At 38.7% G+C, this 16,838-nt stretch overlaps 1 protein-coding gene across 1 annotated transcript; it reads left to right on the forward strand.

Moving 5' to 3' along the window:
* The first annotated feature begins 4,269 nt into the window (after positions 1-4,269).
* On the forward strand, positions 4,270-5,208 carry LOC132009427 (olfactory receptor 5AN1-like). The gene has a single exon (XM_059387608.1). The coding sequence runs from the start codon at positions 4,270-4,272 to the stop codon at positions 5,206-5,208; it is 939 nt and encodes a 312-aa protein (XP_059243591.1).
* Positions 5,209-16,838: the final 11,630 nt, after the last annotated feature.

The raw sequence follows: 16,838 nt of genomic DNA on the forward strand, positions 1-16,838 counted from the left end.
ATTGAAACCGCACTCCTTGGTAGGTGAACTTGGTCTCGGCTGGATTTCTTGTTGATCTTCTGTGGGAGGGGCCTGTTGTAGTGATTCTCAAGTGTCTTTGCCCCAGGCGGAATTACACCGCCCTTACCCGGGGCCGGGGTGAGTAATCCGCTCGGGTTTGCTTTCAGGAGCTTTTGTTCCCTGAGCGCTTTCCGTAGAGTTCCAGAGGACGGGAATACAAATGGCGGCCTCCTGGTCTCCGGCCCGGACCCTCTAATTGTCTTTTATCCTATTATCTCTGCCCTTAACAATAACACATTTAAAAGGATCTCCAGTTGTTGGCATCTCTCTTACTCAGAGTAGACAGCCTCTTTCGTGGCCAAAGAGTCCCATCTTGGAGAGCAATAGAATTCATCCAGAAAATTCCTTTGCAAAAGAAATAAGCAATTTCAGCCTTTGGCAAGACTTACATCTTCTTGTGGAATTTCAGTCGAGGTGAGAGGGCAAGCTTTGGTGAGAACAGTGGATTCTGTGCTGTTGGTGTGCTGGGGTATGTTGTGCATGAGAGTTTATGTTTTTAGAATATTTTCTTTGACTCCAATTCATCCTGGATAAAATATGGAGAAGTTTTATATTGGCCACACTTTAGGAGTCAACAGAAAGGTTTCCAAGTTCATAAAAGTATAACTGAAATGAAGAAGGTAATTTTAGTTTTGCTTCCAAAAGTGGGTAAAAGCACCATTTGTTCACCATGTATTTGTTCAGTAACACAAATATTCGTATACAAGGTGCTTATTGGTAATAGTGAAACATGTCCACTAGACCATGCACTGTACGGAGCTTCATCAGCTCAGAGTTCCTGGTGGTGGTGGCCCATGAAAAGCAGCATCAGAAGTTTACACTCCAGCTAACTGGGAGATAACAGAGTAATACCAGATAGAAAGAAATGCAATTATTGACTAATGATATTCTTGAGTCTTGACTTAGAGAACATCTAATTTAGAAAATAATTTATGTGAAGAGCTCCTTGATATTTCAGTGTTAGTTTGCTTTATTTTTCTTTCACAGAGCAGAATGATAATGGAGATGATAGTTGCTAACATTTATTGAGCCCTTACTGTTTTAAGCACTTTATGTCAATCAGTCCTTGCAGCAACCCTCTGAGGTAGTGAGTACTATTAGTGCCATTTATAGATGAGGCAACTGAGGCACAGAGGGGTTAACAACTTGCTAAGGGTGACACAGCCAGTAGGTAAAAGCCAGGAAATTCTGAAAGTCTGTTTTCTCTGTCATTCTCTCTCCATTTCATTTCCCTGTCCCCTCTCCCTTTATGTCTTACTCTGTGCTTACTTTTAAGGATTTATATTTCATAATAGCTTTAGATCCTGTAAATATATGGGTTGTTGGAAATAATTGATCAAACACGGAGAGGTTTAAAGAAGGAAACCAGAATCACACCATTCATTACTTCAGGCAGTTTTATTTGTCTCCTGTGTTTGTATGTGTGAGTGAGAGAGAAATAAGGACAGAGACAGAGATACTGAGAGACAGAGATGTTATATAAAGCAAAAATATTTTACTTTCTGGAAGGTAGAATCATTTTGTACCCCCATCATTAGCAAATATGAGTGCCCTATCCCATGATTTATGCCTTTTATATTAAAGGCATTAGTACATTGTCTTTTTTGTGCTTTGTAACTATTTTTCCCTAATTAATTGTATTTTAACTTGTGGTTATTCCATAAGAAATTAAAAATAGAGCTCCCCTATGACCCTGCAATTGCACTGCTAGGTATTTACCCCAAAGGTACAGATGTAGTGAGAAGAAGGGCCACCTCTACCCCAATGTTCATAGCAGTAGTGGCCACAGTCACCAAACTGTGGAAAGAACCAAGGTGCCCTTCAATGGATGAATGGATAAAGATGTGGTCCATATATACAATGGAGTATTATGCCTCCATCAGAAAGGATGAATACCCAACTTTGTATCAACATGGACAGGACTGGAAGGGATTATGCTGAGTGAAATAAGTCAAGCAGAGAGTCAATTATCATATAATTTCACTTATCTGTGGAGCATAAGAAATAACACGGAGGACATGGGGAGATGGAGAGGAGAAGGCAGTTGGGGGAAATTGGAGGGGGAGATGAACCATGAGAGACTGTGGACTCTGAGAAACCAACTGAGGGTTTTGGAGGGGAGGGGAGTGGGTGGTTGGATGAACCTGGTGGTGGGTATGGAGGGCACATACTGCATGGAGTACTGGGTGTGATACATAAACAATCAATTCTGGAACACTGAAAAGAAATTTTAAAAAATGTCTGGAGAAGGGCACCTCAGTTGCTCAGTTGGTGAAGCATCCAAATCTTGATTTCAGCTCAGGTCTTGATCTCGGGGTTATGGGTTCAGTCCCATAATTTGACTCCATACTGGGTGTGGAGCCTACTTTAAAAATATCTGGACAAATAAACACTAAGATGTTAAAAAAAAGAAGTATTTTCCTTAAGTGGATTTTTGTCACATAACCGAGTTTTAAATTGTTACATATTTCTTTTATAGTTTCTGTTTCTGATATTATGTTTCATACATTTTGCCACACACCAAGATTACAGAAATGCTTATCAATTTAAAATACTAATTTTATCATGTTTATATTCTTAATTATATTCAAATTTTTCTAAAATATGTATAAGGTCTTTTGACACATGTCTATTTTCATAGGCATAGTGAATGATCAATGTTCCTAATACTTTTTAATATTTGAAAGTTCATGTCTTTTTAATTATTCATATTTTTTCAAAAATTTCTTAGCTGTTCTCATTGATATACTCCTTCATAACAAGGAAGGACAGTCAGTTATGGAGCATAGGCTATAGTTGCAATCTGTTATGAATCTGTTAGTGAGCTCTAACTGGATGACTGTATCAATGAAATTTAACATATACCTATGTGATACTTGGTAATTAAAAATACATAGTTTTCCTTTGCATCAGGGTCATAGTTTGATGCTGGTTGTCAGTTGACCAAGTGTATTCAAACTCAAAAAAACTAAATAGAAAATTGTTTATGCGCTTTGTGTCTTCATGGCCCCGGATGGTTTGATTTGTTTCTACATGAGGTCTGAATCTACATCTGCCTAGAGGTAATGATTCCTCACTGTCTACAAGTTTGTGATGCCCAGGAAATCCCTCAAATTAACCCATACAACTATAACACTGATGATATTCCTAACCATGGGTACAGCTGTCATTCATGGTTAACTGTAACAAATCCCTGATAATAATAGCCAACACCTATTGAACTATTACTCTGTACAGAATTGTGTGCTGAGCATCTCCATGAATTTTCTTGTAACTGTCCTAGTAATTTTATCATCCAGAGGCTCTTAATGTCCTCACTTCATTTTGAGCAAATCAATGTTACTGTGTTTAAGCTATTGGGACAAGTTCATAAAGAGGTTACTAGACAAAACTCCAAAGTCTGAACATTTAGCCACCATACCATGTTGTTTCTCAAGTAGTAAAGTACCCTAATATTGAAAAAATTGGGGGGTCAATAGTGATCTGTACTGCCTTCCCATTGGTATACTTAGTACAAAGACTTCCTTAAGAAGACTTCTTCCATAACTTTACTGGATACATATACTGTGCCTCAAGAAAATATTATCAGAGTGATAAGTTATTATATAGTTTTCCAGGGCAGTTAGAAGATTATATATTTACTGTATTCATATAAAGTTTGTGAAATTATTACAAAGAGAGTAAAAAGCTTTTCCTAAAGATAAAAAAGGAAATTTCAAAACATTACCTGGATGGCCATGTGGGCCTGAAGGGCTATCTCAGTTTTAATCTAGAGTGATTCCACTTATGTTCTAGTAAAACTGGCTATATAGTGCATTATCAAAGGTTTTAAAAAAAACTTTTGATGAATGATCTCTGTAATATTCACAACATTTGCATTATTTTGCTTCTTAGTCAAATTCAAACATATCTCTTTAATTTTCATGAGACTTCATGAAATATTTGAGAACCTGAAGCACTTTTTTTTAAAATTTTAATTCTATTAGCCAACATATAACACATCATTATTTAGAGGCACTTTTAAAAACACACTTCTTGACAATTTGAGATGAAGAGCTGGGTCTTTTCATTAGGACAGTGAGACATTGGTTCTTTCCAGCACTCCGTGGAGGGAAAAAACAGCTCATATGGGAATTGTAATACTGTCATCTCACCTGAGTCAGCTGTGCATTCTCTTCTCTCTTTTCTGATTTTAGAAGCAGCAAGCCAATGATTGCAGGAGGAAATATGACACAGATCACCTATTTCATCCTTTTGGGATTCTCTGATTTTCCCAGAATCCTAGCAGTGCTCTTTGTTGTATTCCTGCTGATCTACATTTTGACTCTGACTTGGAACCTGTGCCTCATCATCTTAATAAGGATGGACTCTCATCTCCACACACCCATGTACTTCTTCCTCAGTAATCTGTCCTTCATAGATATCTGCTATGTGACCTCTATAGCTCCCAAGATGCTCTCCAACTTTTTCCAAGAGCAGCAGACCATTACCTTTGTGGGTTGTGCTGTCCAGTACTTTGTCTTTGCAACCATGGCACTGAGTGAGTCTTGTCTTATGACAGCCATGGCTTATGACCGATATAGTGCCATTTGCAATCCACTTCTCTATTCATCCATCATGTCACCCACCCTGTGTATTCGGATGGTGCTGGGATCCTATTTGGCTGGACTCTCTGCTTCTATATCCCAGTTGTGTAGCATGTTTCAGCTCCACTTTTGTGGGCCTAATGTCATCAAGCACTTCTTCTGTGACATACCCCAACTGATAATCCTGTCCTGCACTGATACTTTCTTTGTGAGACTATTGATTGCTATATTATCAATGTTCTTTGGGATAATAAATGCCCTCATTATCATGATATCCTATGTTTATATTGTCAACTCCATCATGAAGATCACTTCAGCTAAAGGTAGGTCCAAGGCTTTCAACACTTGTGCTTCTCATCTGACAGCGGTTTCCCTCTTCTATACCTCAAGTATCTCTGTCTATTTGAGTTCCAGCTCTGGTGGTTCCTCCAGTTTTGACAGATTTGCATCAGTATTCTACACTGTAGCCATTCCCATGTTGAATCCCTTGATTTACAGTCTGAGGAATAAGGAAATCAAAGATGCCTTGAAGAGGTTACAAAAGAAGAGATGGTTCTGCTGAGGTTATGTCCAGATTTGTCCTCTCAGAAACCTTAATCCCCAGTAACATGCAGAGGAATGGACTCTAACAAAATACAAACTGCCTTAATATAAACAAAGGTTATTTAGGGACAGGTAATAGGCCAAATGGACTGAGAGCTGACTTGATTCTACACAAGCACAATACATTTAAGTCTAGGAGGTTCATACTTTCACCCTGCATGAGGAGTGGCCTCATAATTCATTAGTAATCTGCAAGTGGGGGTACCTGGGTGGCTTAGTTGGTTAAGCATCTGCTTTTTGCTCAGGTTAGGATCCCAGGGTCCTGGGATTGAGTCCCATGTCAGGGGTTTCTGCTCAGTAGGGACCTGAATCTCCCTCTCCCTCTGTACGTCTTCCTGCTTATGTTCTCTCTCTCTCAAGTAAATAATTAAAATCTTTAAAATAATCCACATGTATTTGTAAAATGTTGAAGTTTAGAAACTCATTACTTCTCTTTGCTTTAGATATTGAGCCTTGTTCAATCTCAGACCTCTGACTGTAAAGGAGTGATACCTGACAGAGGCCCAAGGTGTACAGAGACCTTTTCTCCCAAATATTTTGATGCAGCATAATCCAGATATGAGGGTGATTGAGGTTTATCCTGTGTATCTGGTCATAATGGGCAAAAATGGAGGTGAGGGGCCTTCAATAGAAACAATCAAAAACTAGTGATATATTGTATTGTGACTAACATAATGTAAAAAAAATTAAAAAAAAATAAAGACATCCCTGATTTCAAGCATTACTACAAAGCCTTGATCACCAAGACAGCATGGTACTGGCATAAAAACAGACACATAGACCAGTGGAACAGAGTAGAGCCAAGATATGGACCCTCAACTCTATGGTCAATTAATCTTTGACAAAACGGGAAAAAATATACAGTGGAAAAAAGACAGTCTCTTCAATAAATGGTGCTGGGAAAACTGGACAGCTATATGCAGAAGAATGAAACTCGACCATTTTCTTATACCATACACAAAGATAAATTCAAAATGGATAAAAGGACTCAACGTGAGACAGGAATCCATCAGAATCCTAGAGGAAAACATAGGCAGTAACCTCTTCGATATCAGCCACAGCAACTTCTTTCAAGATATGTCTCCAAAGGTAAAGGAAACAAAAGCGAAGATGAACTTTTGGGACTTTATCAAGATCAAAAGCTTCTTCACAGCAAAGGAAACAGTCAAAAAAACAGAGGCAACCCAGGGAATGGGAGTAGATATTTGCAAATGACAGTACAGACAAAAGGTTGATATCCAGGATCTATAAAGAACTCCTCAAACTCAACATACACAAAACAGACAATCAAAATATTGGCAGAAGACATGAACAGACACTTCTCCAATGAAGACATACAAATGGCTACCAGACACATGAGAAAATGTTCTTCATGACTAGCCATCAAGGAGTTTCAAATTAAAACCACATTGAGATACCACCTTACACCACTTAGAATGGCCAGAATAGCAATACAGGAAACAACATGTGTTGGAGAGGATGTGGAGAAAGGGGAACCCTCTTCCACTGTTGGTGGGAATGCAAGTTGGTGCAGCCTGTTTGGAGAACAGTGTGTAGATTCCTCAAGAAATTAAAACTGGAGCTTCCCAATGACCCTGCAATTGCACTACTGGGAATCTACCCCAAAGATGCAGATGTAGTGAAAAGAAGGGTCATCTGTACCCCAATGTTTATAGCAGCAATGGCCACAGTTGCCAAACTGTGGAAAGAACCAAGATGCCCTTCAGTGGACTAATGGATAAGGAAGATGTGGTCCATATACATTATGGAGTATTATGCCTCCATCAGAAAGGATAAATACCCAACTTTTTTTTTTTAAGATTTTATTTATTTATTTGACAGACAGAGATCACAAGTAGGCAGAGAGGCAGGCAGAGAGAGAGGGGGAAGCAGGCTCCCTGCAGAGCAGAGAGCCCGATGTGGAGCTCAATCCCAGGACCCTGGGATCATGACCCGAGCCGAAGGCAGAGGCGTTAACCCACTCAGCCACCCAGGCACCCCAATACCCAACTTTTGAAGCAACATGGACGGGACTGGAAGAGATTATGCTGAGTGAAATAAGTCAAGCAGAGAGAGTCAATTATCATATGGTTTCTCTTGTTTGTGGAGCATAACAAATAGCATGGAGGACAAGAGGAGATGGAGAGGAGAAGGAACTTGAGGGAAATTGGAAGGGGAGGTGAACCATAAGAGACTATGGGTTCTGAAAAACAACCTGAGGGTTTTTCAAAGGGCGGGGGGTGGGAGGTTGGGGGAATCAGGTGATGGGTATTGGAGAGGGCATGTATTGCATGGAGCACTGCGTGTGGTGCAAAAACAATGAATACTGTTTTGCTGAAAATAAATTAAAAATAAATAAATAAATAAAACCAGGGCTCAACCAATACCAAAAGATTGAGATTATTCCCTGTATATTCTCAGATCACAATGCTTTGAAACTAGAACTCAATCACAAGGAAAAGTTTGGAAGGAACTCAAACACCTGGAAGCTAAAGACCACCTTTCTTAAGAATGCTTGGATAAACCAGGAGATCAAAGAAGAACTTAAGCAATTCATGGAAACCAATGAGAATGAAGACACTTCAGTCCAAAACCTATGGGATACAGCAAAGGTGCTCCTAAGGGGGAAATACATAGCCATCTAAGCCTTCCTCAAAAAAATGGAAAAATCCAAAATATGCCAGCTGGCTCTACACCTTAAAGAATTGGAGAATCAACAACAAATTAAGCCTACTCCACACACAAGAAGGGAAATAATCAAGGTTGGAGCAGAGATCAATGATATAGAAACTAGAGATACAGTAGAATACACCAATAAAACTAGAAGCTGGTTTTTTGAAAGAATCAATAAGGTAGATAAGCCATGGGCCACACTAATCCAAAAGAAATGAGAGAAAGCCCAAATTAATGAAATTATGTATGAAAAGGGAGAGATTACAACTAAAACCATGGAAATAGAAACAATCATCAGAAGTTATTATCAACAGTTATATGCCAATAAGTTATGCAACCTAGATGAAATGGATGCATTCCTGGAAAACTATAAACTCCTAAAATTGAACCAGGAAGAAATTGACAACCTGAATAGACTGACATCTAGTAACGAGATTGAAGCACTGATCAAAAACCTCCCCCAAAATAGCCCAGGACATGATGGATTTCCCTGGGCAATTTTACCAAACTATCAAAGAAGAAATAGCACCTATCCTCCTGAAGCTCTCTCAAAATATTGAAGCAGAAGGCAAACTTCCAGACTCTTTTTATGAAGCCAGCATTACCCTGATCCCCAAACCAGGCAAAGACCCCACCAAAAAGGAGAATTTCAGACCGATATCTCTGATGAATATGGATGCTAAGATTCTCAACAAGATTCTAGGAAACAGGATCCAACAGCACATTAAAAAGATTATCCACCATGACCAGGTGGGATTTATCCCTGGGTTGCAAGGGTGGTTCAACATTTGCAAAACAATCAGTGTGATATAACAAATCAATAAGAGAAGAGAGAAGAACCACCTGGTCCTCTCAACTGATGCAGGAAAAGCATTTGACAAAATCCAGCGTCCTTTCCTGATTAAAATGCTTCAAAGTATAGGGATAGAGGGAACATTCCTGAACGTCATCAAATCTAGCTATGAAAAACCCACAGTGAATATCATCCTCAGTGGGAAAGAGCTGACAGCGTTCTCTTTGAGATCAAGAACACAACAAGGATGCCCACTCTCACCACTCTTGTTCAACAGAGTATTAGAAGCCCTAGCAATAGCAATCAGTCAACAAAGAGAAATAAAATGTATTCAAACTGGCAGTGAAGGACTTAAACCCTCTCTCTTCACAGATAATATGACACTTTATATGGAAAACCCAAAAGACTCTACGCCAAACTATTAGGACTCATACAGCATTCAATAATGTGGCAGGATACAAAGTCAATGTACAGAAATCCGTTGCTTTCTTATACACTAACAATGAAAACATAGAAAGGAAAATTAGAGAATCAGTTCCATTTACTATAGCACCAAGAACCAGAAGATACCTGGGAATAAACCTAACCAAAGAGGTAAAGGATCTGTACTCAAGGAACTACAGAACACTCATGAAAGAAATTGAAGAAGACACAAAAAGATGGAAGACTATTCCATGCTCTTGGATTGGAAGAATAAACATTGTGAAAATGTCTATACTGCCTAGAGCAATCTATACTTTTAATACCTTTCGGATCAAAATTCCACTGGCATTTTTCAAAGAGCTGAAGCAAATAATCCAAAAATTTGTATGGAATCAGAAGAGAACCTGAATTGCTAAGGAAATGTTGAAAAAGAAAAGCAAAACTGGGGGCATCATCATTTCAAGCTTTACTACAAAGCTGTGATCACCAAGACAGCAAGATACTGGCATAAAAACAGACACATAGACCAGTGGAACAGAGTAGAGAGTCCAGATATGGACCCTCAACTCTATGGTCAAATAATCTCCGACAAAGCAGGAAAAAATATACAGTGGAAAAAAGACAGTCTCTTCAATAAATGGTGCTGGGAAAATTGGACAGCTATATGTAGAAGAATGAAACTCGACCATTCTCTTACACTGTACACAAAGATAAACTCAAAATGGATAAAAGACCTCAAAGTGAGACAGGAATCCATCAGAATCCTAGAGGAGAACATAGGCAGTTACCTCTTCGATATCAGCCACTGCAACTTCTTTTAAGATATGTCTCTTAAGGCAAAGGAAACAAAAATGAAAATGAACTTTTAGGACTTCATCAAGATCAAAAGTTTCTGCACAGCAATGGAAACAGTCAACAAAACAAAACAAAGAGCACCTTAACTTCTAAGACTTCCTCCTGGGCGATAGGCTCCCAGAAAACCTGTCTTTGAAAGTTGACTGGACCTACATCCATGAGACCCACAAGATGATAGCAAACATAGAAAGAGTTCTGAACTATATATCATCCAGAACTTAGCGCAGATGCAGCAGTCAGAAACACTCAACTTCTAGTCTTTTTTTTTTTTGAAAGGATCCTATATGCATATTATACAAGTTATATCATAAAGGTCTAATTTAATACACACCTATGGGTGAACTGCCACATTCTCTGGAGACTGGGGAGGCTGTAGGCACTATTTCTGTGCTCTCCCTCTGCCCCATTCTAGGTTATTGCTATGTCTTAGAAGGGAGAATGTGCTAATATCTGATGTTCTGGATTTTATGGGTCCTGACTTGAAGATACTTCCCTTGATAGCCTGACTCTCTTGACTAGTGGGACTTGCATTCATGGATCCCACAGGAGTGTGGCAAACAATGAAACAATCCTTAGTTGGCTGTCCCCCACCTCACCACAGGCTTACTGCAGAGGGCATAGATAGAAACACCCATTTCCCAGTATTTCCCTGAAAGAGGCCCACCTGTCCACTTTAGAAATGCTTCTTGAGTATCTGACTTCCAGTCACCCTGCATGTAGGTGCTGGCTGAGATCCTCCATTCTGAGACACTGACAAATCGTGGCACAACCTCAACAATGGGGAGCCACTAAGAACAAAGAAAGCCATTTGGACAATCAGAGAGGTTTGAGAAACAATCATGACCTAGGGCCCAACTGGACAATATGTTTTATATCTTGCATGAGACTATTCCTTCAAGACTCGGAGAGGAGGCTTATTTATCTAATGCACAGAAATCAACACAGAGAAGGAAAGTGAAAGAAAGAAATATGTTTTAAACAAAAGAACAGGTAGAACCCCATAAAGAGATTTTATTGACACAGAGATAAATGATTTATCTGATAAAGAGTTCAGATTATGGGCATAAAGATGGTTACCAATGTTAGGAGAGCAATGAAGAAACAAGTGAGAATTTCAACAGAGATAGAAAATATAAGAAATTACCAACAGAAATCACAGCACTGAGGAATGAATTAAGTGAACTGTAAAATTCAATAGAAAGGGTCAGCAGCCTACCAGATGAAATGAAAGAAAGAACCAATGAAATCATAGGTAGGACAGTGGAAGTGATGGATGCTCCAATCAGAGGAGCAGTCAGATAAAGAATGAAATAGACTGAATATAGCTTAAGGGATTTATAGGCTACCATCAAGCAGACCAATGTTTGCATTATAGAGGCCCCAAAGATTGGGCGGGGTGGGAGGGCACTTATTTCAAGAAATTATGGCTGAGAATTTCCCTAACCTAGGAAAAGAAGCAGATATCTATATCCAGGAAGCCCAGAGTATTCTAAGTAATTAATACGAATCCAAAGAGAACCACACTGACATATATTACAAATAAAATGTCACAAATTAAAGACGAGGAGTTAAACTTTAAAGCAGCAAGAGAAAAACAACTTTTATGTACAAGGAAACCTCCATTAAATTATCAGTAGATAGGTCAGCAGAAGCTTTCCAGGCCAGTGGTGTGGCACACTATATTCAAAGTGCTGAAAGAAGAAAACCTGCCAATCAAGAATTGTCTACCCAGATAAATCGTCCTTCATATTTGAAGGAGAGTTTCCAGACACACAAACCTAATGAATTCATCACCACTAGATTGCCTTTACAAAAAATGTAAAGGAGGACTTCAAGCAAAAACAAGATGTCACCAATTAGTAAGAAGAAACCATATGAAAATAAAATCTCATTGGAAAGGTAAATTAAATTTGGAATATTCTTATATGGTGAAAATGGAGGTATATCACTTAAAATGTAAAATGAGAGTTACAGACAAAAGTAAAAATAAAATGATTACAATAATATGGTAATGGGTACACATGATAAAAAGATATAAATTGTTGCATTAACAATATAAAATGTACTAATGTAGTTTTAAAATTTTTTTTTATTTTTTAAATTTCTTATATAGTTTTAAAATACATTTGAGCTTAAGTTTTTACCAGTTTAAAGTAGACCGTCATAATGTGTTTTATGTAAGCCTTGTGGTAATCACACATCCATACCTATAGTAAATCCACAAAAGATAGGGACAATGGAATCTAAATATACTACTACATGAAATCATCAAATAGAAAGGGAGAGAGCAAGAGATCAAGAAACAAATGAATTACAAAACATGGCAAAAAACAATGGACAAAATGCAGCATTAACCCACACTTGTTAATACTACGTTAAATATTAAAGGACTAAATTCTCCAATCAAACATGTTGAGTGACTGAATGGATTAAAAAAAATAAGATCGAAGTATATGCTGCCTACAAGAGACTTTCTAGAGCTTTAAAGATACACACACAAAGACTAAAAATGAAGGGGTGGAAAAATAAATTCTATGTAAATTGAAATCAAAAGAAAGACGGTTCAGATGTCTTTATTAAAAAGGATTTAATAGGACACAGAGATCATTATATAAGAATAAGGGGTCAATTCAACAAGAGGATAAAACATTTGCAAGTATTTATGCACCCAACTTAGGAACATCTAAATTCATCAAGGAATTATTAACAGACTCAAAGGGAGAAAGAGCAATACAATAACAGTAGCAAAACTTGCTAACCCATTTTAAACACTAGATAGACCAGACAGAATATTAATATCAACATGTGGGACTGAAACTACTACATGTTAGAACAAATGGGCTTAAGAGATGTTTGCAGAATATTTGATCCAAAAGAAGCAGAATATATACTCTTCCAGAGTACAAATGAAACATGCTCCAGAACACTTCATATGTTAAACCACAAAATAAGTCTTATTAAATTTAAAGAGATTAAAATCATATTGAGCATCTTTTCCTGTGGTATAAAACTAGAAATCAAGTACAAGAAGAAAACTGGAAAATTCACAAATATGTGCAGAGAAAACAACATGCTACTGAACACCATGCTACTGAGCACCAACATGCTATTGAACAATGGATCAAGAAGATATCAAAAACAGAAACTAAAGTATTTTTGAGACCAATAAAATTCAAATATAACATGTCAAAACTTAGGGATACAGCAAAAGCAGTTCTAAGAGGGGAAGTACATAGCGATGAATGCTTGAATTAAGAAAGGTGAAATGTAAGGGGGTGGAGTCAAGATGGCGGAGAAGTAGCAGGCTGAGACTACTTCAGGTAGCAGGAGATCAGCTAAATCGCTAGCTTATCTAAACATTGCAAACACCTACAAATCCAACAGGAGATCAAAGAGAAGAAGAACAGCAATTCTAGAAACAGAAAATCCACCACTTTCTGAAAGGTAGGACTGGCGGAGAAGTGAATCCAAAGTGATGGAAAGATAGACTGCGGGAGGAGGGGCTGGCTTCCCGGCAAGTGGTGGAGCAATGGAGCACAAAATCGGGACTTTTAAAAGTCTGTTCCGCTGAATGACATCGCTCCAGAGGCTCAACCAGGGTGAAGCCCACGTGGGGCCAGCGTGGCCTCAGGTCCCGCAGGGTCACAAAAGTATCAGGGGTGTCTGAGTGTCGCAGAGATTGCAGGTATTAGAACGGGGAAGCTGGCTACAGAGACAGAGCCGAGGAGTGAGCTCACAGCTCGGGGTTACCTTGAACTGGTTGCAGGCTCCAGGAGCTCGAGCGCAGCCGGAGGCCAGGCAGATGGGAGTAAATGGGCACCATTGTCTGAGGCGCAGTGAGGAGTGGGGCCCCGAGCTCTCGGCTCCTCCGGGCTGGAGCCTAGGAGACCACCATTTTCATTCCCATCCTCTGGAACTCTACAGAAAGCGCTCAGGGAACAAAAGCCCCCGAAAGCAAACCTGAGTGGATTACTCAGCCCGGTTCCTGGTAAGGGCAGTGTAATTCCGCCTGAGGCAAAGATGCTTGAGAATCACTACAACAGGCCCCTCCCAGAGAAGATCAACAAGAAATCCAGCCAGGACCAAGTTCACCTACCAAGGAGTTCAGTTTCAATACCAAGGAGAGCAGCAGAATCCCAGAGGATGAGAAAGCAAAACACGGAACTCATGGCTTTCTCCCCATGATTCTTTAGTCTCACAGTTAATTTAATTTTTTTTTCTTTTTCAATTTTTTTTCTCTTCTTCTGCTAATTTTTTTAAACTTTTACCCTTTTCTTTTTTTAACGTTTCTTAACTAGTTTATCTAATATATTTTTCTTTCTTTTTTTTTTTTTTTTTTTTTCGTTTTCTTTTTTTAATTGTTTCTTTTTTTTTTTTTTTTTGAACCTCTTTTTGTAACCTCCCCCCACACACACAATTTGGGATCTTTTCTGATTTGGTTAAAGCATATTTTCCTGAGGTTGTTGCCACCCTTTTAGCATTTTACTTGCTCCTTCATATACTCTTATCTGGACAAAATGATAAGGCAGAAAAATTCACACACACACAAAAAAGAACAAGAGGCAGTACCGAAGCTAGGGACCTAATCAATACAGACATTGGTAATATGTCAGATCTAGAGTTCAGAATGACAATTCTCAAGGTTCTAGCCGGGCTTGAGAGAGGCATGGAAGATATTAGAGAAACCCTCTCGGGAGATATAAAAAGCCCTTTCTGGAGAAATAAAAGAACCAAAATCTAACCAAGCTGAAATAAAAAAAGCTATTAATGAGGTGCAATCAAAAATGGAGTCTCTCACAGCTAGGATAAATGAGGCAGAAGAAAGAATTAGCAATATAGAAGACCAAATGACAGAGAATAAAGAAGCTAAGCAAAAGAGGGAGAAACAGCTACTGGACCATGAGGGGAGAATTTGAGAGATAAGTGACACCATAAGATGAAACAACATTATAATAATTGGGATTCCAGAAGAAGAAAGAGAGAGGGGATCAGAAGGTATATTGGAGAGAATTATTATAGAGGATTTCCCTTAAATGGCCAAGGGAACAAGCATCAAAATCCAGGAGGTGCAGAGAATCCCCCTCAAAATCAATAAGAATAGTTCCACACTACGTCACCTAATAGTAAAATATACAAGTCTTAGTGACAAAGAGAAAATCCTAAAAGCAGCCCAGGAAAAGAAGTCTGTAACATACAATGGTAAAAATAATAGATTGGCAGCAGACTTATCCACAGAGACCTGGCAGGCCAGAGAGAACTGGCATGATATATTCAGAGCACTAAACAAGAAAAACATGCAGCCAATAATACTACATCCAGCTAGGTTATCATTGAAAATAGAAGGAAATATTAAAAGCTTCCTGGACAAACAAAAATTGAAAGAATTTGCAAACACCAAACCAGCTCTATAGGAAATATTGAAAGGGGTCCTCTAAGCAAAGAGAGAGCCTAAAAGTAGTAGATCAGAAGGAACAGAATCAATATACAGTAACAGTCACCTTACAAGCAATACAATGGCACTAAATTCATACCTCTCAATAGTTACCCTGAATGTAAATGGGCTAAATGCCCCAATCAAAAGACACAGGGTTCTTTCCATAGTTTGGCTATTGTGGACATTGCTGCTATAAACATTCGGGTGCACGTGCCCCTTTGGATCACTACGTTTGTATCTTTAGGGTAAATACCCAGTAGTGCAATTGCTGGGTCATAGGGTAGTTCTATTTTCAACCTAGATGTCCATCAATAGATGAATGGATAAAGAAGATGTATATATACACAATGGAATACTATGCAGCCATCAAAAGAAATGAAATCTTGCCATTTGCGACAACATGGATGGAACTAGAATGTATCATGCTTAGCGAAATAAGTCAAGCAGGGAAAGACAACTATCATATGATCTCCCTGATATGAGGAAGTGGTGATGCAACATGGGGGCTTAAGTGGGTAGGAGAAGAATCAATGAAACATGATGGGATTGGGAGGGAGACAAACCATAAGTGATTCTTAATCTTACAAAACAAACTGAGGGTTGCTGGGGGGAGGGGAGTTGGGAGAAGGGGGGGTGAGGTTATGGACATTGGGGAGGGTATGTGCTTTGGTGAGTGCTGTGAAGTGTGTAAACCTGGCGATTCACAGACCTGTACCCCTGGAGATAAAAATACATGTTTATAAAAAAAAAAAAAGACACAGGGTATCAGAATGGATAAAAAAACAAAACCCATCTATATGTTGCCTTCAAGAAACTCATTTTAAACCTGAAGACACCTCCAGATTAGAAGTGAGGGGGTGGAAAGCAATTTACCATACTAATGGACATCAGAAGAAAGCAGGAGTGGCAATACTTACTTCAGATCAATTAGATTTTAATCCAAAGACTATAATAACAGATGAAGAAGGATACTATATCATACTCAAAGGATCTGTCCAACAAGAAGATCTAACAACTTTAAATATCTATGCCCCTAACGTGGGAGCATCCAACTATATAAACCAATTAATAACAAAATCAAAGAAACACATCAACAATAATACAATAATAGTAGGGGACTTTAACACTCCCCCTCACTGAAATGGACAGATCATCTAAGGAAAAGATCAACAAGGAAATAAAGACCTTAAATGATACACTGGACCAGATGGACATCACAGATATATTTAGAACATTTCATCCCAAAGCAGCAGAATACACATTCTTCTCTAGTCCACATGGAACATTCTCCAGAATAGACCACATCCTTGGTCCTAAATCAGGTCTCAACCAGTATCAAAAGATTGGGATCATTCCCTGCATATTTACAGACCACAATGCTCTGAAGCTAGAACTCAATCACAAGAGGAAA

Source organism: Mustela nigripes, chromosome 1 (genome assembly GCF_022355385.1).
Source record: "Mustela nigripes isolate SB6536 chromosome 1, MUSNIG.SB6536, whole genome shotgun sequence".
In the NCBI taxonomy this organism is placed as follows: domain Eukaryota; kingdom Metazoa; phylum Chordata; class Mammalia; order Carnivora; family Mustelidae; genus Mustela; species Mustela nigripes.